This window comes from Lethenteron reissneri, chromosome 47 (genome assembly GCF_015708825.2).
Source record: "Lethenteron reissneri isolate LAM-NWPU_2019-01 chromosome 47, ASM1570882v1, whole genome shotgun sequence".
Lineage (NCBI taxonomy): Eukaryota > Metazoa > Chordata > Hyperoartia > Petromyzontiformes > Petromyzontidae > Lethenteron > Lethenteron reissneri.
This window is the reverse complement of record NC_083825.1, coordinates 5,853,040-5,867,496: the sequence shown is the minus strand read 5'-3', so window position 1 is coordinate 5,867,496 and position 14,457 is coordinate 5,853,040. Positions and strand designations below refer to the sequence as shown.

Here is a 14,457-nt window from a genome sequence, read left to right as displayed (position 1 = left end):
TCTGCATGGGTTTTAAACTATTATAAATGTGTATATTACCAGGTAAGGCCCACTGACCTATATAGATCTTTGTCAGAAGCGACCTGCTCACAAATGATAGCTTAACAAAGTGGATTATCATGTAGAAATGGATAGCAGTCAAATACTATAAACGTGTATTTCTAAATTAGGATGGAAAAGCCAGAGGACCCGGATAAAAACCCATGCAACCAGGAGGAGAGAGAGACATGCAAACTCAAATATGCAGGTGTCGGGGTCGGGATCGAACTCACGACCTCCTGTATACCAGGCGAGGTAGTCAACATCTCGGCGCCGTGGGTTTCCTCCTAAAGCTTCAGTTTATCAGTCTCCGGCACAGTCAATGGCCCCCACAGTGTAACCGGTATTGGCCAAAACAACCCAATTCGTAAACATTACCGTGCAACTTACTCAATTGGAACCACACACACATAACCAGCAACATCACCCCCGACTGCAAAAAACACTTGGCAGGACCCTCTTGTCTTGAGACCGAGTGATGCTCTCCTGGGTAAAAAAAGAAAATAGCATTAATAAAAGTAAACGACGTGCCGTGGGAAGACACAACGTGAGCTGTGGTTGTGGCTGACGTTCTCTGCCTTGTGTGTGTGTGTCTGTGCTTGCGCCCCCTTCGCAGGATGTTTCTGAAGGCGTTCGCCCTCATGGGGGAGACACAGGAGCGCGAGCGGGTGCTCGTGCACTTCTCCCGACGCTACCACACGTGCAACCCCGACGGTGTCCCCTCAGAGGGTGAGAACGCTGTTTCTCTACGCGTGTGCGCGTGTGTGTGCACTTGACGCATGTTTGGGAGCGGCGGTGCAGTGGTTAACGCGCTGCCCTTCGAACCCGGCGGTCAACACCAGTGACCATTGCTTGAAATGGTCCTGAGCCTCCTCTAGGTTCACTCGGCCTCAAATGAGTACTAAGTCCGGTTTGTAAACATCGCCCTTTCAAAGATAAGGGCGACTGGGTGTGGTGCTGGCCACCCACCCCCTCGTGTGCTGTGCCGGCCTTCATAGGTGCTCGCAAATGGCACTTTCCCCAACGGTCTGTGCAGGCTATACGGGGGATCTTTGTCTTTGGTGTAATGATTTGTGTGCCTTGTGCCACCATTCTCACGTACAATGTCCAAGGCTCATCCTAGACCCCCACAGTAGGTCAACTCAAATGAGTGACTTGTGTGGTGGTAAACATCAGCACTGTGGAGTCAAAGGCTGTTGGGCTGGTGCTAGCCTCACCACCCTTTGCGCTCTATAGTTCATGTATTAACAGTTGCTCAATAACAATATTTAACCCTCTGTCTATAGGCTGAAAGGGAGGGGAATGTTTGACTTTGTATTTTTGTTTGTTTGGTGGGGAGTAGTTGTCAGTAGATTGCATTTTGCGCTCACAATCCCTGTGATCCACAGTGTATGATGACTGGCCATGCATGGTAGCAATTGGACTCTTTCTCTGGAGCTCCGTCAATTCAACTAAGCCTCCTTTGAGTACCTGGTTTCTGTCCTGTATGAGAATAAAACACATTCCTGCGGAGGGAGCTGGTAGGAACGTTGGGTTGCTCGGCAAATATGCCCGACTGTGAGGGCGGGCACAAGTCAGCGTGAGTAGGTTAAACGTTGAGTTTTTTAAGGGCACCACGGGGTGACCAGCCCCTCCCCACCCAGCCCCACCCAGCCCCTCCCCACCCTCCCCACCCAGCCCCTCCCCACCCTCCCCTCCCCACCCAGCCCCTCCCTCCCCACCCAGCCCCTCCCTGCACGACGGACGGACACAATAATCCCCTGTGGGCTGGTGGAACCAGTGGGTTCCTACCAGTATAAAGATGGCTGGATATGTATGGTGCTACATCACTGACCACTTCAATATGAAGCAGAAACACTCCAATATTTATCAAATATTATTGTGGTGCTTAGTTTCCAAAAATAATATGAATTCCTTTCATATACCCGGGAAAAGCCTTACTGAGTCTTAATACTCTTTTTTAGAAGAGGCGTTTTTGACTTATATAATTTTAATGTGAATAAAACCCTTGTAAGCAGTTGCATTTGGAGGCCCAGCCCTCTATTCTCTCCGCCTGATGAAGACCGCGTGTGTTGCGATAGAAACGTCGTGGGTTTTTTGCTTTTATTTTTTATTTTATTTTTTATTCATTTTTATTTTTTACCTACGTGACTTTACCGAAAGAACCAAGAATATGAATTCCTGCAGTCACGAAAGTTTTAAGTCAAAAATAAAACCACGTTTTTTATACTTTACATAAAGGTTTGGCCAGACCAATAAATCGAAATCGGTTTAAACCATGCTTTAATAAAATGAGTGAAAGCTTACCTAAACACTTCTGCAGATTATGAAGTATAGGATGCAAATGTTTTAATTGCTATGCAATCACGCATCTGAATTTTCAGTAAAAATCCAAGGCCGTCCGATTGGAATTTAAGAGCCCTGCGTGGGTTTAGGTAAATTCGTGTTTTAATTCTCACCCTCCGTGCAACGCGGCACCATGAAATTGCCACGCACGCGACAGACTCCCACGTCATTGTACAGTACGCGGTTTGTTTTTTCATTGCCATGTATAGTACGTCGTGTTTTCGTTTATGTCCACATGCTGTGTGTGGTGTGTGTGGGGTGTGTGTGTGTTAGGTGTGTGTGTGTGGGGTGTGCATGGGTATGTGTGCATGCGTGTAGGGAGCGATAGTGGAGCGGTTAGCGCCCTGCGCTACAAACCCGGCGGCCCGAGTTCGATTCCTGCTCATGGCCAACACCAGTGATGATTATGTGAACCGGTCCCGGGCCTCCCCTAGGTCGACTCAGCCTCAAATGAGTACCTGGTGCAGTGTGTAAACATCGCCACTAGGGAGACAAAGGCGGCCGGGCGTGACGTTGGCCACCCACCCCCCCTCGTGTGCCGTACCAGCCTTCATAGGTGCTCGCTAACAGCACTTGCCCCAACAGTCTGCTCAGGCTATACGGGGGATCTTTTTGTGTGTGTGCGTGTAAGCGGGTTGTTTGATTTATTTCGTAGCTGTTGCCCGTAACACCCCCGCAGGAGCCCTGTTCAGACGCCCTTTCGTTTTTTTATGTCCGCCAGCAATTGTTCTGCCGTACACCCTGCGGTAATGAGCTGGGACCTGCAGTCCTTTGCGGAATGTACTTTTCTATGAGCACTGCCACACAAAATACTCTGATGTGTCATCCGCAGTGGTTGTTTTTTTTTTATGTTCGCATTAGTTTCAAATCCCTGCCACATTTTTCACGAGCGGAAGCGGCCGCGAATGTATTTCCGAGCGGCGGGAGGTCACACGCGCGTGACGGATAGTGGCAGGCCCGTAAAATGAACCGCCTTCGTTTATTTAAAAAATACATACACCAAAGGTCACGTGTCAGTGGGGGGGGCGGGTTGCACCCTGGGGTTTACCGCTTGCCCGGGTGCCGTCTGCTGACGCCCGCGCCTGCGATTTGGCTCTCCGGTAAAGAGCAGCCGTTACTAAAGATTCGGTGAGCGTTGCTTGCGCCCTCATTTATGGCAGTGGTTTTCACATTTTTGGCTACTACTCTAACAACCCCCCCCCCTGCTTGACCCAACGTCGTTCTGAGAAATGAATGTACGAATAATGAACATCAATATTTTAACCAATTGTCCATTTAGTGAGGTGCCCTAACTAGCTAAGTAACCTGCAAGCGAATAAAAAATAAATACAACGCACGCTCTGCACGCGTCACTTAATTTGTTCGCTCTCGCTGGTTGCTCTTGGAAACAACGTTGTTGACGATCAATTAACGTAGTAAGGTCTTTTATATCGTTCGAGCTTAACACGTGGATTAAAATGTTATCGTAGTTATTATTTTGGCAGATTTATACATGATTATTCACCAATGATTCTCACCTATGATATGATTTTACACGTTTATAAATCACCTCGCAGAACCCCCTGCGACATTGCCACGTACCCCCAAGGGTCCGCGTACCCCCCGATTGAGAACCACTGGGTTAGGGGCTCGGGCTGTGCTCCGCCAGTGAGTCATGAGAACTCCCTCCAACACATTCATAACAGAGGGGTTTTTTGTTGTTGTTAAATTGCGTAAATATAAATGTGTCGCTAAAACCGCCACCACGGGACACGGCCGATTAGTAAGATTTGTCACGTATTGAAAACATGCCAATTCATCACCTGTACAACACCAACACACCGGTGTGTGTGGAGAGTAAAAACCACAACATTTGCCATTAGAGCACGACGTTTCGCTGGTAATTACAACCAGCTTCAACAGGTGACAGCCAGAAAACCCCTGTATTATGGAGAATATTGGTCGCGAAAGCCCTACGTGTTAATCCAACACATTCATCGCTAATTCTTACGTGATTAGGTTTCTTAATTATTGTTGTAATTTTCACCCGCTTTTATTTAGATTGTGCTATCGGTGTCATGCCACGTGATGAACAAAAATAAAATCTATTTAGACACTCTGGCAGAGAGAAAAGCAAACCTTGAGCGTTGGAGAATTTTTCCAAGGAAGCAGACCCTTGCCGAGCGACCTTCGCGATCCAATCATTTGGTCCTCACCGTGGGAGATAGCACCTCCTCCTCACACCGCCACTGTTGTTGCGTGAAAATCAACGCAGTGTTATTCTCAGAACCACAATGCAACCAAATTAAGCATTTAACAATATTTTTTAAGTGAAAATATAAAAAAACAATGTTCATCAGAAAACATCTTTAACATTTCTATTTTGCCAGGCCCCATGGTTTCAAGTGCAGTCTCCAACGCCTATCCACTCTTTTTTCTGGCCTCTCTATTTACAGGCCATTAAGAAGGTTCGTTGGCTGAAACGTCACCTATTGTAAAGATTTTTGTTCCTTTTAAGACCACAATAGCGTTATTGATGAACGTGTCCAGTTTTTGTTGTTGATTGTGCACCACTGCCAACGCAGCAGCATCGCCACATAATTAATAAAAAACAATTTAGACCATCGACTATGTCCACTTGAGGACCCAGTTTAATCACCGGTGTCTACCTGGATCGGCACCCAGAATTTTAAGCCTCAGACGCCAGCTCATTACTTTGACCTCCGAACCATCCCCGCCCGCCTCAACGCAGCGAATATTTGATTTAATCTCCGATGATTGTAAAATTGACACCTTCCGTAAGTGGCGCCAATTTTATACTCGCCCTGTCAGCCTCCGTGTCTTCGCAGTCAAAAGGGCAATTCACCGAAAATTTGCCATGGCAAAGGCCGGTGCTTGCTTCCTTCATTTGTCCTCTGGAGCCAAACTCAATTTACATTCAGATACATAATGCATAGCGTATTCTGTTGCTCGCTCGAGCTATGCGTTTGCTGTGTAAATTTACTGTGCTTTGTGTATTTGGCCGCCAAAAGTGGCATGAGCTTCCAGGTTTGAATGAAAAAACGGATACATCAGTCGGGCTTAAATTTTCCAGCTTGAATGCTGTCGTTTTTTTTTTTTAAAGGGAATTCCGCCGGCGTCGTTTGTTCTCGTCCCTGATTATTCCGTCTCTGCGAAATTATTCAACAGACGGAGTTCACACGCTCACTTGTGCCCTGATGTTGCTGAATACGGATTTGCATGGACCCGTGAGTATATTTCACAATGGTATTAATATGACTTTTTCTTAAGCACAATGGATCAAATTATGTATACGGCTGCGTATTTCATTGTTAGCGCTGTGTTTTGCTTCTGTTCATCGCCTGCATTAAAGCCTTGATGTCTAACTTTAGATTACCGATAACGCGTGCGTTTGGCGAGTCTGCGAGCGTAATGTGTACTTTGTGTTACGCCACTCGCGTAGACTGGACGAGCAAATGCAGCCCGTGGTTTAAATCAAGGAAAATGTTAGGGAGGTATTAACACTTAACGTAGTTCCCCTTGATGTATCCAAGTAAGTCCACTGCATGGCATTCAGTGATGCAAAGCAACGGTTACACATGCAGGGTTTCAGCAGTGCTGGCGGAGTCCACTCACCACCGAGAGTCGCCCCGACCAGCGATTGTCATCTATGAAATAAAAACTCTCCTGAATCGTCCGTCACATTGGGGCTGCTCGGCTTCCAGATTGAATGCGGTCGTCGTGGGCTTGAGTTTTCCTGGTGCGCGTCGAATTACGTCGGCTTAGTGCTACCGGCTCCCACAATGCCTTGTATGTATGTACGTACGTACGTTGAACTTCTTTCGCACCGTATATAGCCAACCGTGCTAATCGGTGCGGGGGAAGGACAACAAACTAAACACAAAAAGCAGTTTAAAAAAATGAGTTTTCAATTTAGATTATTTAAAAGTGCATACCTCCAGTGGCTTCCTAATCTCGGAAGGAAGAGCATTCCAGATGGCCGCAGGAGCGCATCCGAAAGCGTGCGATGCAGTGATCGTCTTCGTTCGATGGCTAGCCAAAAGCTGCTGCGAGGATGACTGGAGTTTGCATGATGCTTTACGTCCCTTGACGAGATCGGCTACTATGTGACTTAGCTGTTAATGAAAGTACTGCGATCAGACCTCAAGTGATGTCGCCAGAGCATGCCTGACAGTGACTGATGGCTGAGATTGTGCCATCGCGTGGTTTATGGTTTTAAGATTAATTCGGCAAGATTCCACCTCGGAGAATTGTTTGCATTATTTGAACTGCCTTGTGATGATACGTCTATGGAGAGGGGGTCGCCTGAAGGAATCTTTGAAGTTCTGTCATATTCACTTCTGTGAATCATCCTCTAACACAAGGTAATTGACTTCACGCTAATAAATTTCGATTTAAAGCTTTTGTGACTGCAGGGATTCATCTTCTTGGTTCTTTCGGTAAAGTCACGTAGAAGGGAGATAATAAAATAATTAAAATAAAACATAATACGTAATATTGTATTATTTTACTATGTTTTATTTGTATTCTTTTATTATCTCCGTTCACGCTAATAGTTTCACGTGGACATTTCTCCATCTTACGACATGATGTTGACTGTGCATATGAAGTAATATTTGAAGAAAATTAGGACACACAGCCTGAGTGTGCCGCAACTGCACATTACGAGCGGCTCGTTCTCCGGGTTGCATCTTACCGATCGTTGGGTCCATTGCTTAGACCTTATCGCTGCTTTCCACACGAAAGTGGAGCCATTTCTTTCGCGTGACGTCATCTCATCTCACAATTCGTCTACGCGCTCCTCTGATTTGCACTTCGCCTGCTGCACTTGACACCCCGTCCCACGCACAGCTAACAAGAATCCCCCCTAATTAGAACACTCTTGATTTATTTCATGCTCATGCATCCAAATCGTAAGTGCAATGCTGAATTGTATCTCTTGCTTCAACCGTTGCTCCCTCTGTGCCTCTGCCCCCCTCCGTGGGGAGCGGGGAGGGGTAGCGGGTTCGTGCGCCGCGCTACGAACCCCGGCCACCCGAGTTCGATTCCCGCCCACGGCCAACACCGGTGTGACGAATATCTCAACCGGTTTTTGTGGCCTCCCCTAGGTCCGACTCGGTCTCGGACGAGTGCCTGGTGCGAGACTAATAATACGCGCCATCTGGTTCGCGTTGGACGTTCAAAGTCCTGTGGTGTCATTCGCAAGAGTAGGCCGTTGTGTGCCAGCGGCGCTGTCCAACCTTGCCACGTTTTAAAGATTTCCCGCACGGTAATCGGATTGCGATTGCACTTGGCAATCGTCGTCCCCCGACCGCAAAATCTTGGCAGGGCCCTCCTGATGCAAAGAGTCACGAGACTCGGTGAGGCTTTCCTGCTGGATAAACAAGAAGTGATAATAATTAATTAGCGTGAAGTTGTCACACAGCAGTTGTACGACACGGATACTTCTCAATCGCTGCCCTCCATCGCTGGATCTTTGCATCTTGCTTACACTTGTTACTCCGTCTTTCAGTCTATCCATCTTTTTCAACATACAATATAAATGTTTATCGGCGTACGGCTATCTCTGCGACCACTCGCTGATGCGCTGTCTCTCCTCCCCTCCGAACCCAAAGAACATTGGCAAGAAGATGAACTGCCAGGAGTTTATCGACAACCTCGTTGGACTCAATGACGGCCGCGACTTCCCCCGCGATCTTCTCAAGGTACGCCAGCACCTTACATTACTCGAGCGGCCTAGAGCTGTGCAGAGGTGCGCATGAGGAAGGTGGACAGGGTTCGTGGCCATTTAAGGTCAACCGCCGCAGGCAGCCATGGTCGGCAACGGTGTCGGCATTTGCCGCAACCTTTTCCATGGAAAAAAAAAAGTGCTTTCCAAATTTCGGAACATCTTAGAGCTACTAAGCTCGCCGATGGTTTTGTCAGGTTGTGTTGCGCGCGTTGTTCGGCGTGGTGTCCGACGTTTCACTCCACCTGCTGAAAGCTTTATTCAGGAACTAAATTGAGCAGCTCGCCTGCCCAATCAGAGTAAAGAATGGGGCAACAGCAGCAGGAGCCGGCGATCCGTTACAATTGAGGATGAACGCGATCTTACTGGATTAAATTTCCGAAGAAGCTCTCGGTACGTGGACCGAAACGTTGAACATCGTGCCAAGCGATACGCGTACGGCCAGAAAACACGTCTGAGAGCTCCACAGTGCAACCGCGAATACAAACGCAGTCCTCGCGTCATCGATCATAGACAGAGGTCACGTGATGACCCAAGGTTACGCGCTGTCGACCAATCATTGTTCATCAAACACACTTTTCAACAAGCTCATTTTTCATTGGCAAGACAGAATTTTATCACTCGACACCACAGCAATACCAAGTTGCCACCGTTGCTCATAGTAAATGCATTTGCCGGTAACATTTTCCCGAAAATTGCCCTGTTGATCTTTAGCAAACGAATACACCCCCATATTTGAGTGGACCATGCCAGTCTGCCCTCTCGACCTAGCACAGTTTCAATGCTAACACCCTACAATGGAATTTAATATTCCGGTCCACCGTGTTGATGAAAACCCTAATAAACAGTCCATGATAACAAGAACAACAACAAAAGCTCAAAAGGTTTCCTGCAGTTGTAATGGGGACGCTTATCAGCGCTAACTCGGGAATGATTAATTCACCCCGCCGCGTGAAATCTCTCAACGGCAATCTGTGCCCGGTTACGAATGGGGTCGGGCTAACCTTGCAGTGGGGCTAACCTCCACCCATCTTCCTTGCCACATGCTCAATCACCAATGAGACACGGCGGGCCTACGGGTCAGCCCGGCCTCTTCGGAACATTCCTGCACACGGTTCGCTGTGGACCGTGTGGCGCTTTGAAACGGTGCGGAATCAACGACTTCCTGCGTGGCCAGCAGAGGGCATGCTTGTTTGCGTTCCAACCCCTCGGCTTTGTCGTTCCGCACGCCGGGTGAATTTTTCCGGCGAGGAGCCAGCCGGTTTTGCGTTCGCGTCGTCGCCGCTCCGATCTCGCGACGAGCCGGTCGGCTCGGCAACCGCGAGCGGGAGAGCGAGCGCGCCTCGCGAGGCGAAATCCGTTTACGCTTAATCGCTTCTCCGGAAACGTTAACGCGGTGGCCGCAACCCGAGTAGTGTTTTTTGAGCTTCGTCCACTTTTAATATTTCAAGCACGCCCCGCGCACGCGTTCGGTGAAGTTAACCTCGGCGAGTCAAACGCGAACGGCGATATAGATCAGGCGGCGAGCCACTGGCCGCGCGGTGAGCCATGCAAGCCGAGCCACGTGAGCTGAGCCACGCGACGGACACGGCCTTCTGGAGCACGTGGGGGGGAGGGCAGCGGCGGTGGCGGCGGCGAAGTAGCCGCTGTGAAGACGAGTGACGAGGCACAAATCGTGCACGGAGTCCGCAGGCTGGCGTCCGTAAGCGGCGCACAGCGGCACAAAGCCGGCGCCGAGCCGAACCCGAGTTGCGCTCACTCACTCGCTCGCAAATCTCCCGCCAGTCGCACTTTTTTCTGGCCGATGACGCGTTGTCGTATTTGCGTCCTTCCTCGTAAGGGTCGATGTGACCCTGGTATATAGTTCGAGGTACGCTGCCCTCTGTGGTGTAATGGTCGGCAGCACACTGAACATGCAAATCAGAGGTAGCCGATTCGATTAGATCTCCCGGCATGGCAGTTGAAACAATGGGGGCTGCTTTATTTAATCCACCTCCGCCTCTGTCCACCCAACCGTATAAATGGGCACACCGCAGTTGTTTGGCAGGCCGTGTACGGTGGGGTAAAGTGTGGGTGTTCCCACCAAGACATCTGGCCAGCCAAGAAGGGGGCCCAAAATAACCATGGGGTGGGTTATCTTGATCTCACTTTTGTGGAGGTCATTCCTCCAGTAGTGGCATGAGCAAGCGTAATTTGGGGAGATGGAAAAGTCCATCCCTGTGTCCTGTCACACCGCGGATCTTTTATTACCACCACAGGCACTGGCACGGCGTGTGAATGCAAACGCTGTCGTTATTGTCAATTGTTCTATCTCGAACATCAATTGCCAGAGTGAGTGCACCTTTTGCTCATTAATCACACTCAATCCTGGGTGACGGAATTTCAACAAATCAGGTTTGTAGACAAATTTACTGCAACGTCTCCTCTGCCACTGATAGGTATGGCTAAGGTGACATTTTAGTTTTAATAAATGGTGTCATGGGTTTATTTCATTTTTATTAGCTTACAACCTCTGGCATGCTTTTGTGCTGCGTGTGAGATGGGTGCACAAAATCTCCCACTGGCTATGACCCAACAGAGAGCACGGATACATTGCCCTGGTCATTAGAGGAGCCGTTGTGTTAATTGCCTTGGTCCCCGGCTACAATTTATACAGCCATAGTTTAGTTACACATCCATGCTTTCAGAAATATCATCAAGGGCCTTTGGGGTTTGGGGGTGGGGGGGTATTGCGGATAGCGTTGTGCTGCCCAGACCTCTCCAGCGAAGTGGAGAATTAGGAAGAAAAAAAATATGTTGCTTTCATCTTGGCCTGCCTGTAGATATACGACTCGCAGAGCTAATCAACATCAGCTGGATGCATTAACAAGTGCGCGCGAATATTAAACCCTGACCTGATTAGAGCACGGCTCGCTGGCTTTAGAAGGGCTACGAGGCTTGCAGACGCAGTTTAATGGCACAGGGGGTGAAGCGAGGAGGCAGTGTGAGCGCACTGTACCCGTGTCCTCAATGGCAGGGTGGCCGCTAATGGAAATATTTACACATCACCTGCACCCGCGGACCTTTCGGAGTAACGATGTAATTTTCCCCGGGGAGTATAGCCGTTCCCGGCACGCGCGTGCGGGTGCGGCGTCTGATAAGGGTCAGCGTGCGGAGCCGGTGCCGAGTGGGTCGGCGAAATTTCCTGGCTGAACCCGGCCGCACTGAGTGATGTGCGGTGAGCGGGCGAGCGGGACGAAGTGAACAGCACGTAGGGCCGGGGAAGGACTGAAAATTAGGTTCGTGGGATTTAAGTGCTTTGGCGTTCGTTTTCACTTTCAGCGATTCATTTAGCTGTGGACAGCCGCCGTTGAATAATAAGACTGTGACGTTCCAAATTCGTGACGCATTATGAGGCTGAATTGAGCGTTTGTGCGCGACGGATGATTTACGTGATTGTGTGCGCGTTGGACCTAATCGGGTGAAGCCGTGCCACGGTGATTGACAAAACGTGCTGTGAACCTGGCGACTTCAGTTTGATTCTTTGCCATGGCGAACATGAGTGGCAAACGGTAACCGAACCGGTCCTGGTGCTCCCTTCACTGGCCAGCGTGGTGAAGTATGGTTAAACAACCCACGTGATCGACAGGGCCTTGGGAAGCCTTTATCTAGCACGCACAATGGCCTGGCAATGACCGATGGTTGTTGTTGGTTGTAAAATTAAAGGCTTTAAGAGATCTTTGTTTGATGCTACGCTTCTACTGTGCCTATACCATGCTGTGTTTGTCGAGGGGGTTGTAATCAATCTTGGAGGGACAAAATCACAGAGCAATAATTATTCAAGTCGGATGAGGAAGAAAATTATAAAATAAATGAGGCAAGCAAGCACAGGGCGGCGTGCTTTTGTAAAATTAATGAAGAGCAACATATCCATGCACGCAGTGAATTATGTTTTCTCTTTCATTGCATTTCAGCTGCCGTAACTCGTGGACTCAAAAAAACATAGAACAAAAGCTGAAAGTGCCCAAAAAATGCAATCGACTGTGACTAATGACATGGACAAGGCAACATCATCACCCCGTCTTGCTATGTCCCGTCGAGGCCCCAGCGTTCATAATCTCCGTGTTCAGCCACGTTTCCGCTCCCTTTCCCTCTTGGCTCCCCTCCATTGAAATAAACTCCCACTCCGCATCACGCAGGCAACTTCACTAAACCATATTTCGTTCCTTTCTTAAGACTCATCTTTTTTCAACAGAAAATCGCTCTATTACTTCCTATCACATCCTTAAAAGCTTAACCATCCTCCCCCTTCCTCCTCCATAATCTTGCCAGCCCCTCCTTTCCCTATCATCACCCTTCCTTGCCAGCCCCAACACTCAAACGCCATCCCTTTTCCCCATCTGCCAATGACTAATGTACCATTTTTAATTCTTGTAAAACGCTTTGACAAACGCCTTATTATTCTTCTTTTTGTATGGCATTGTGAAAAGCAACAGTTTTTTTTTTTTTCTTAATGATCGTCGTAAATTAATCTAAAGGTTTTCATCCAGTCCAATGATGTGGTTGACGCAGTATGGATTTCAGCGATACCGCCAGGATGTGCATAGATGCACGCCTTATTTAAAATCCTAGATAAGATAATATCACGCAGATCCTGCACTGTCTTTGGTAGTAAATTGTTTAGTCCATAAAATGAATTAAATTGAGGATCTTTCTTCCGTTCAGGCAGTGAGCAGCCACATGCACATTTGAGTTTTATAGTGTTTGAATTTAATTTTAAGTTATCAGTTGGCATCACACCAAGAGATGCAGGAATTTTCTTTCAGACTTCTGTGGAGCGGATTATCACCCCGAGTTAGAGAATAGCATGTGAAAGATGATATGACGGACCTTTTTTTCCCCGAGATCTCTTTCAGTGATGTCTTACTCACAATTTGGAGCACTACACTTTTCCACATCCACCATTGTAGAGTTTTTTTTTACACGGCAGTCAAACCAAATTCTTTTTAATCCCCGGAGTGGTAACATTTGGCCAAATTGCATGGTCGTCGGAAACCTTAACCGCCCGCGGAAAACCGATATTGCGGGTCCACCTCTGAGATCCATTTAACCCATTCTGATGATGTGCGTGTACATCATCAAAACGAAACCAGAATAAAAACTTAAATAAACTAACTTTATTGGTAACTAGGTTCCCACAAGGCCACGCGGCAGGGCGTGTGGAAAAGTTTGACGCCAGCTGTCATAGACTGCGGTTGTGCAGCTACAGTTCTCTACGGTAAGTACAGTGCCTTTAAAAACAACGGCACTAAGCCTCCAAAAATGAAATTAACGCTGAGACGCAACTTGTATGCATGTTGAATTTCTTTTGCACCATACGTAGCCAACCTTACTAATTTCGGAACGGGATAGGGTTAAATTATTGGATTGTCTTATTTGAACCAAGAAAGAGCCCGTTGAGAGCATATAATTTTCAAGGGAGACCTGTGACCTCGTATCCAAAATAGAGGAAGCGGCACAATTTCACACACACCCTGCTATTGAGACGTCCGTCGCAATGGTGATTCAACCAGCTTCATATCTTTAAATTCTCGGACCACTTTAAGTGAAGAGCCAAATGTAATTTTTTTGTTTTTATTAAACACTCCTTGGTGACAAAGCCGAGACCATCGCCTTACTACAATGGATAACTCTTTAGTCACAGCCGACTTAAAGTCAGATTCGAGCCCAGGATATCTGCAGTGATGTCTCAGCACTCTGACGTATTACACCAACCGGACCACCTCGCACGCCCCAATGTTTAATATTGGATCAGGCAGATGATCATCCACAATCGTAACATCATCTCACTCGCTGGCTTTTTTGTTTTGTTTTTGCACCATCGCCAATGTTATTCAGGCCGACTGGCACCACTCACTGATCTCACGGTTTGTAGGTTTCTAATTTTCTGGTTCAGTGGCCGGTCTATTTTTTCTCTCTTTCTCACCATCCACGTTGTCAAAAACTCGTTTATATTTTTTTATTTTTACGATAACTCAAAACAAAAAAACGTAGAGAAGGGGAAACAATCAATAAATATGTGCGTCCCTGCGTTATGTTGGCACGCACGTGCAATGCGTCTTTAACCCTCGTTGCGATTGCGAGTGTGGGCGGCAGTGCGTTGCGCACGCCAGTCTGCGTTTGCAGCACCGTTCCCTAAGCAGCAGCGTTGCTGAAATTCAAAATTTTCGTGAGGAATTGAAGGTCTGCAATGCAACGTCACACATCTACCCTGGCTGATGCTCAGCGCGGTGTTTGTTGATGGTGGTGTAGCTGTCATTTTCTGTTCGTTGTCTACATCTGATCTTTTCACACATCCGCCTATC

The 14,457-nt window shown here is 47.9% G+C and overlaps 1 protein-coding gene across 5 annotated transcripts in view; it reads left to right on the top strand.

The window, feature by feature from the left end:
• Positions 1-14,457, top strand: part of LOC133354340 (PH and SEC7 domain-containing protein 2-like) — a 127,332-nt gene that overhangs the window by 61,125 nt on the left and 51,750 nt on the right. For all 5 annotated transcript variants that reach the window (XM_061571099.1, XM_061571103.1, XM_061571102.1 and 2 more), the window contains 3 exons: positions 656-768; positions 5,554-5,612; positions 8,001-8,090. In XM_061571099.1, coding sequence (XP_061427083.1) covers positions 656-768; positions 5,554-5,612; positions 8,001-8,090 — 262 coding nt within the window. The remainder of the gene's footprint in view (positions 1-655; positions 769-5,553; positions 5,613-8,000; positions 8,091-14,457) is intronic.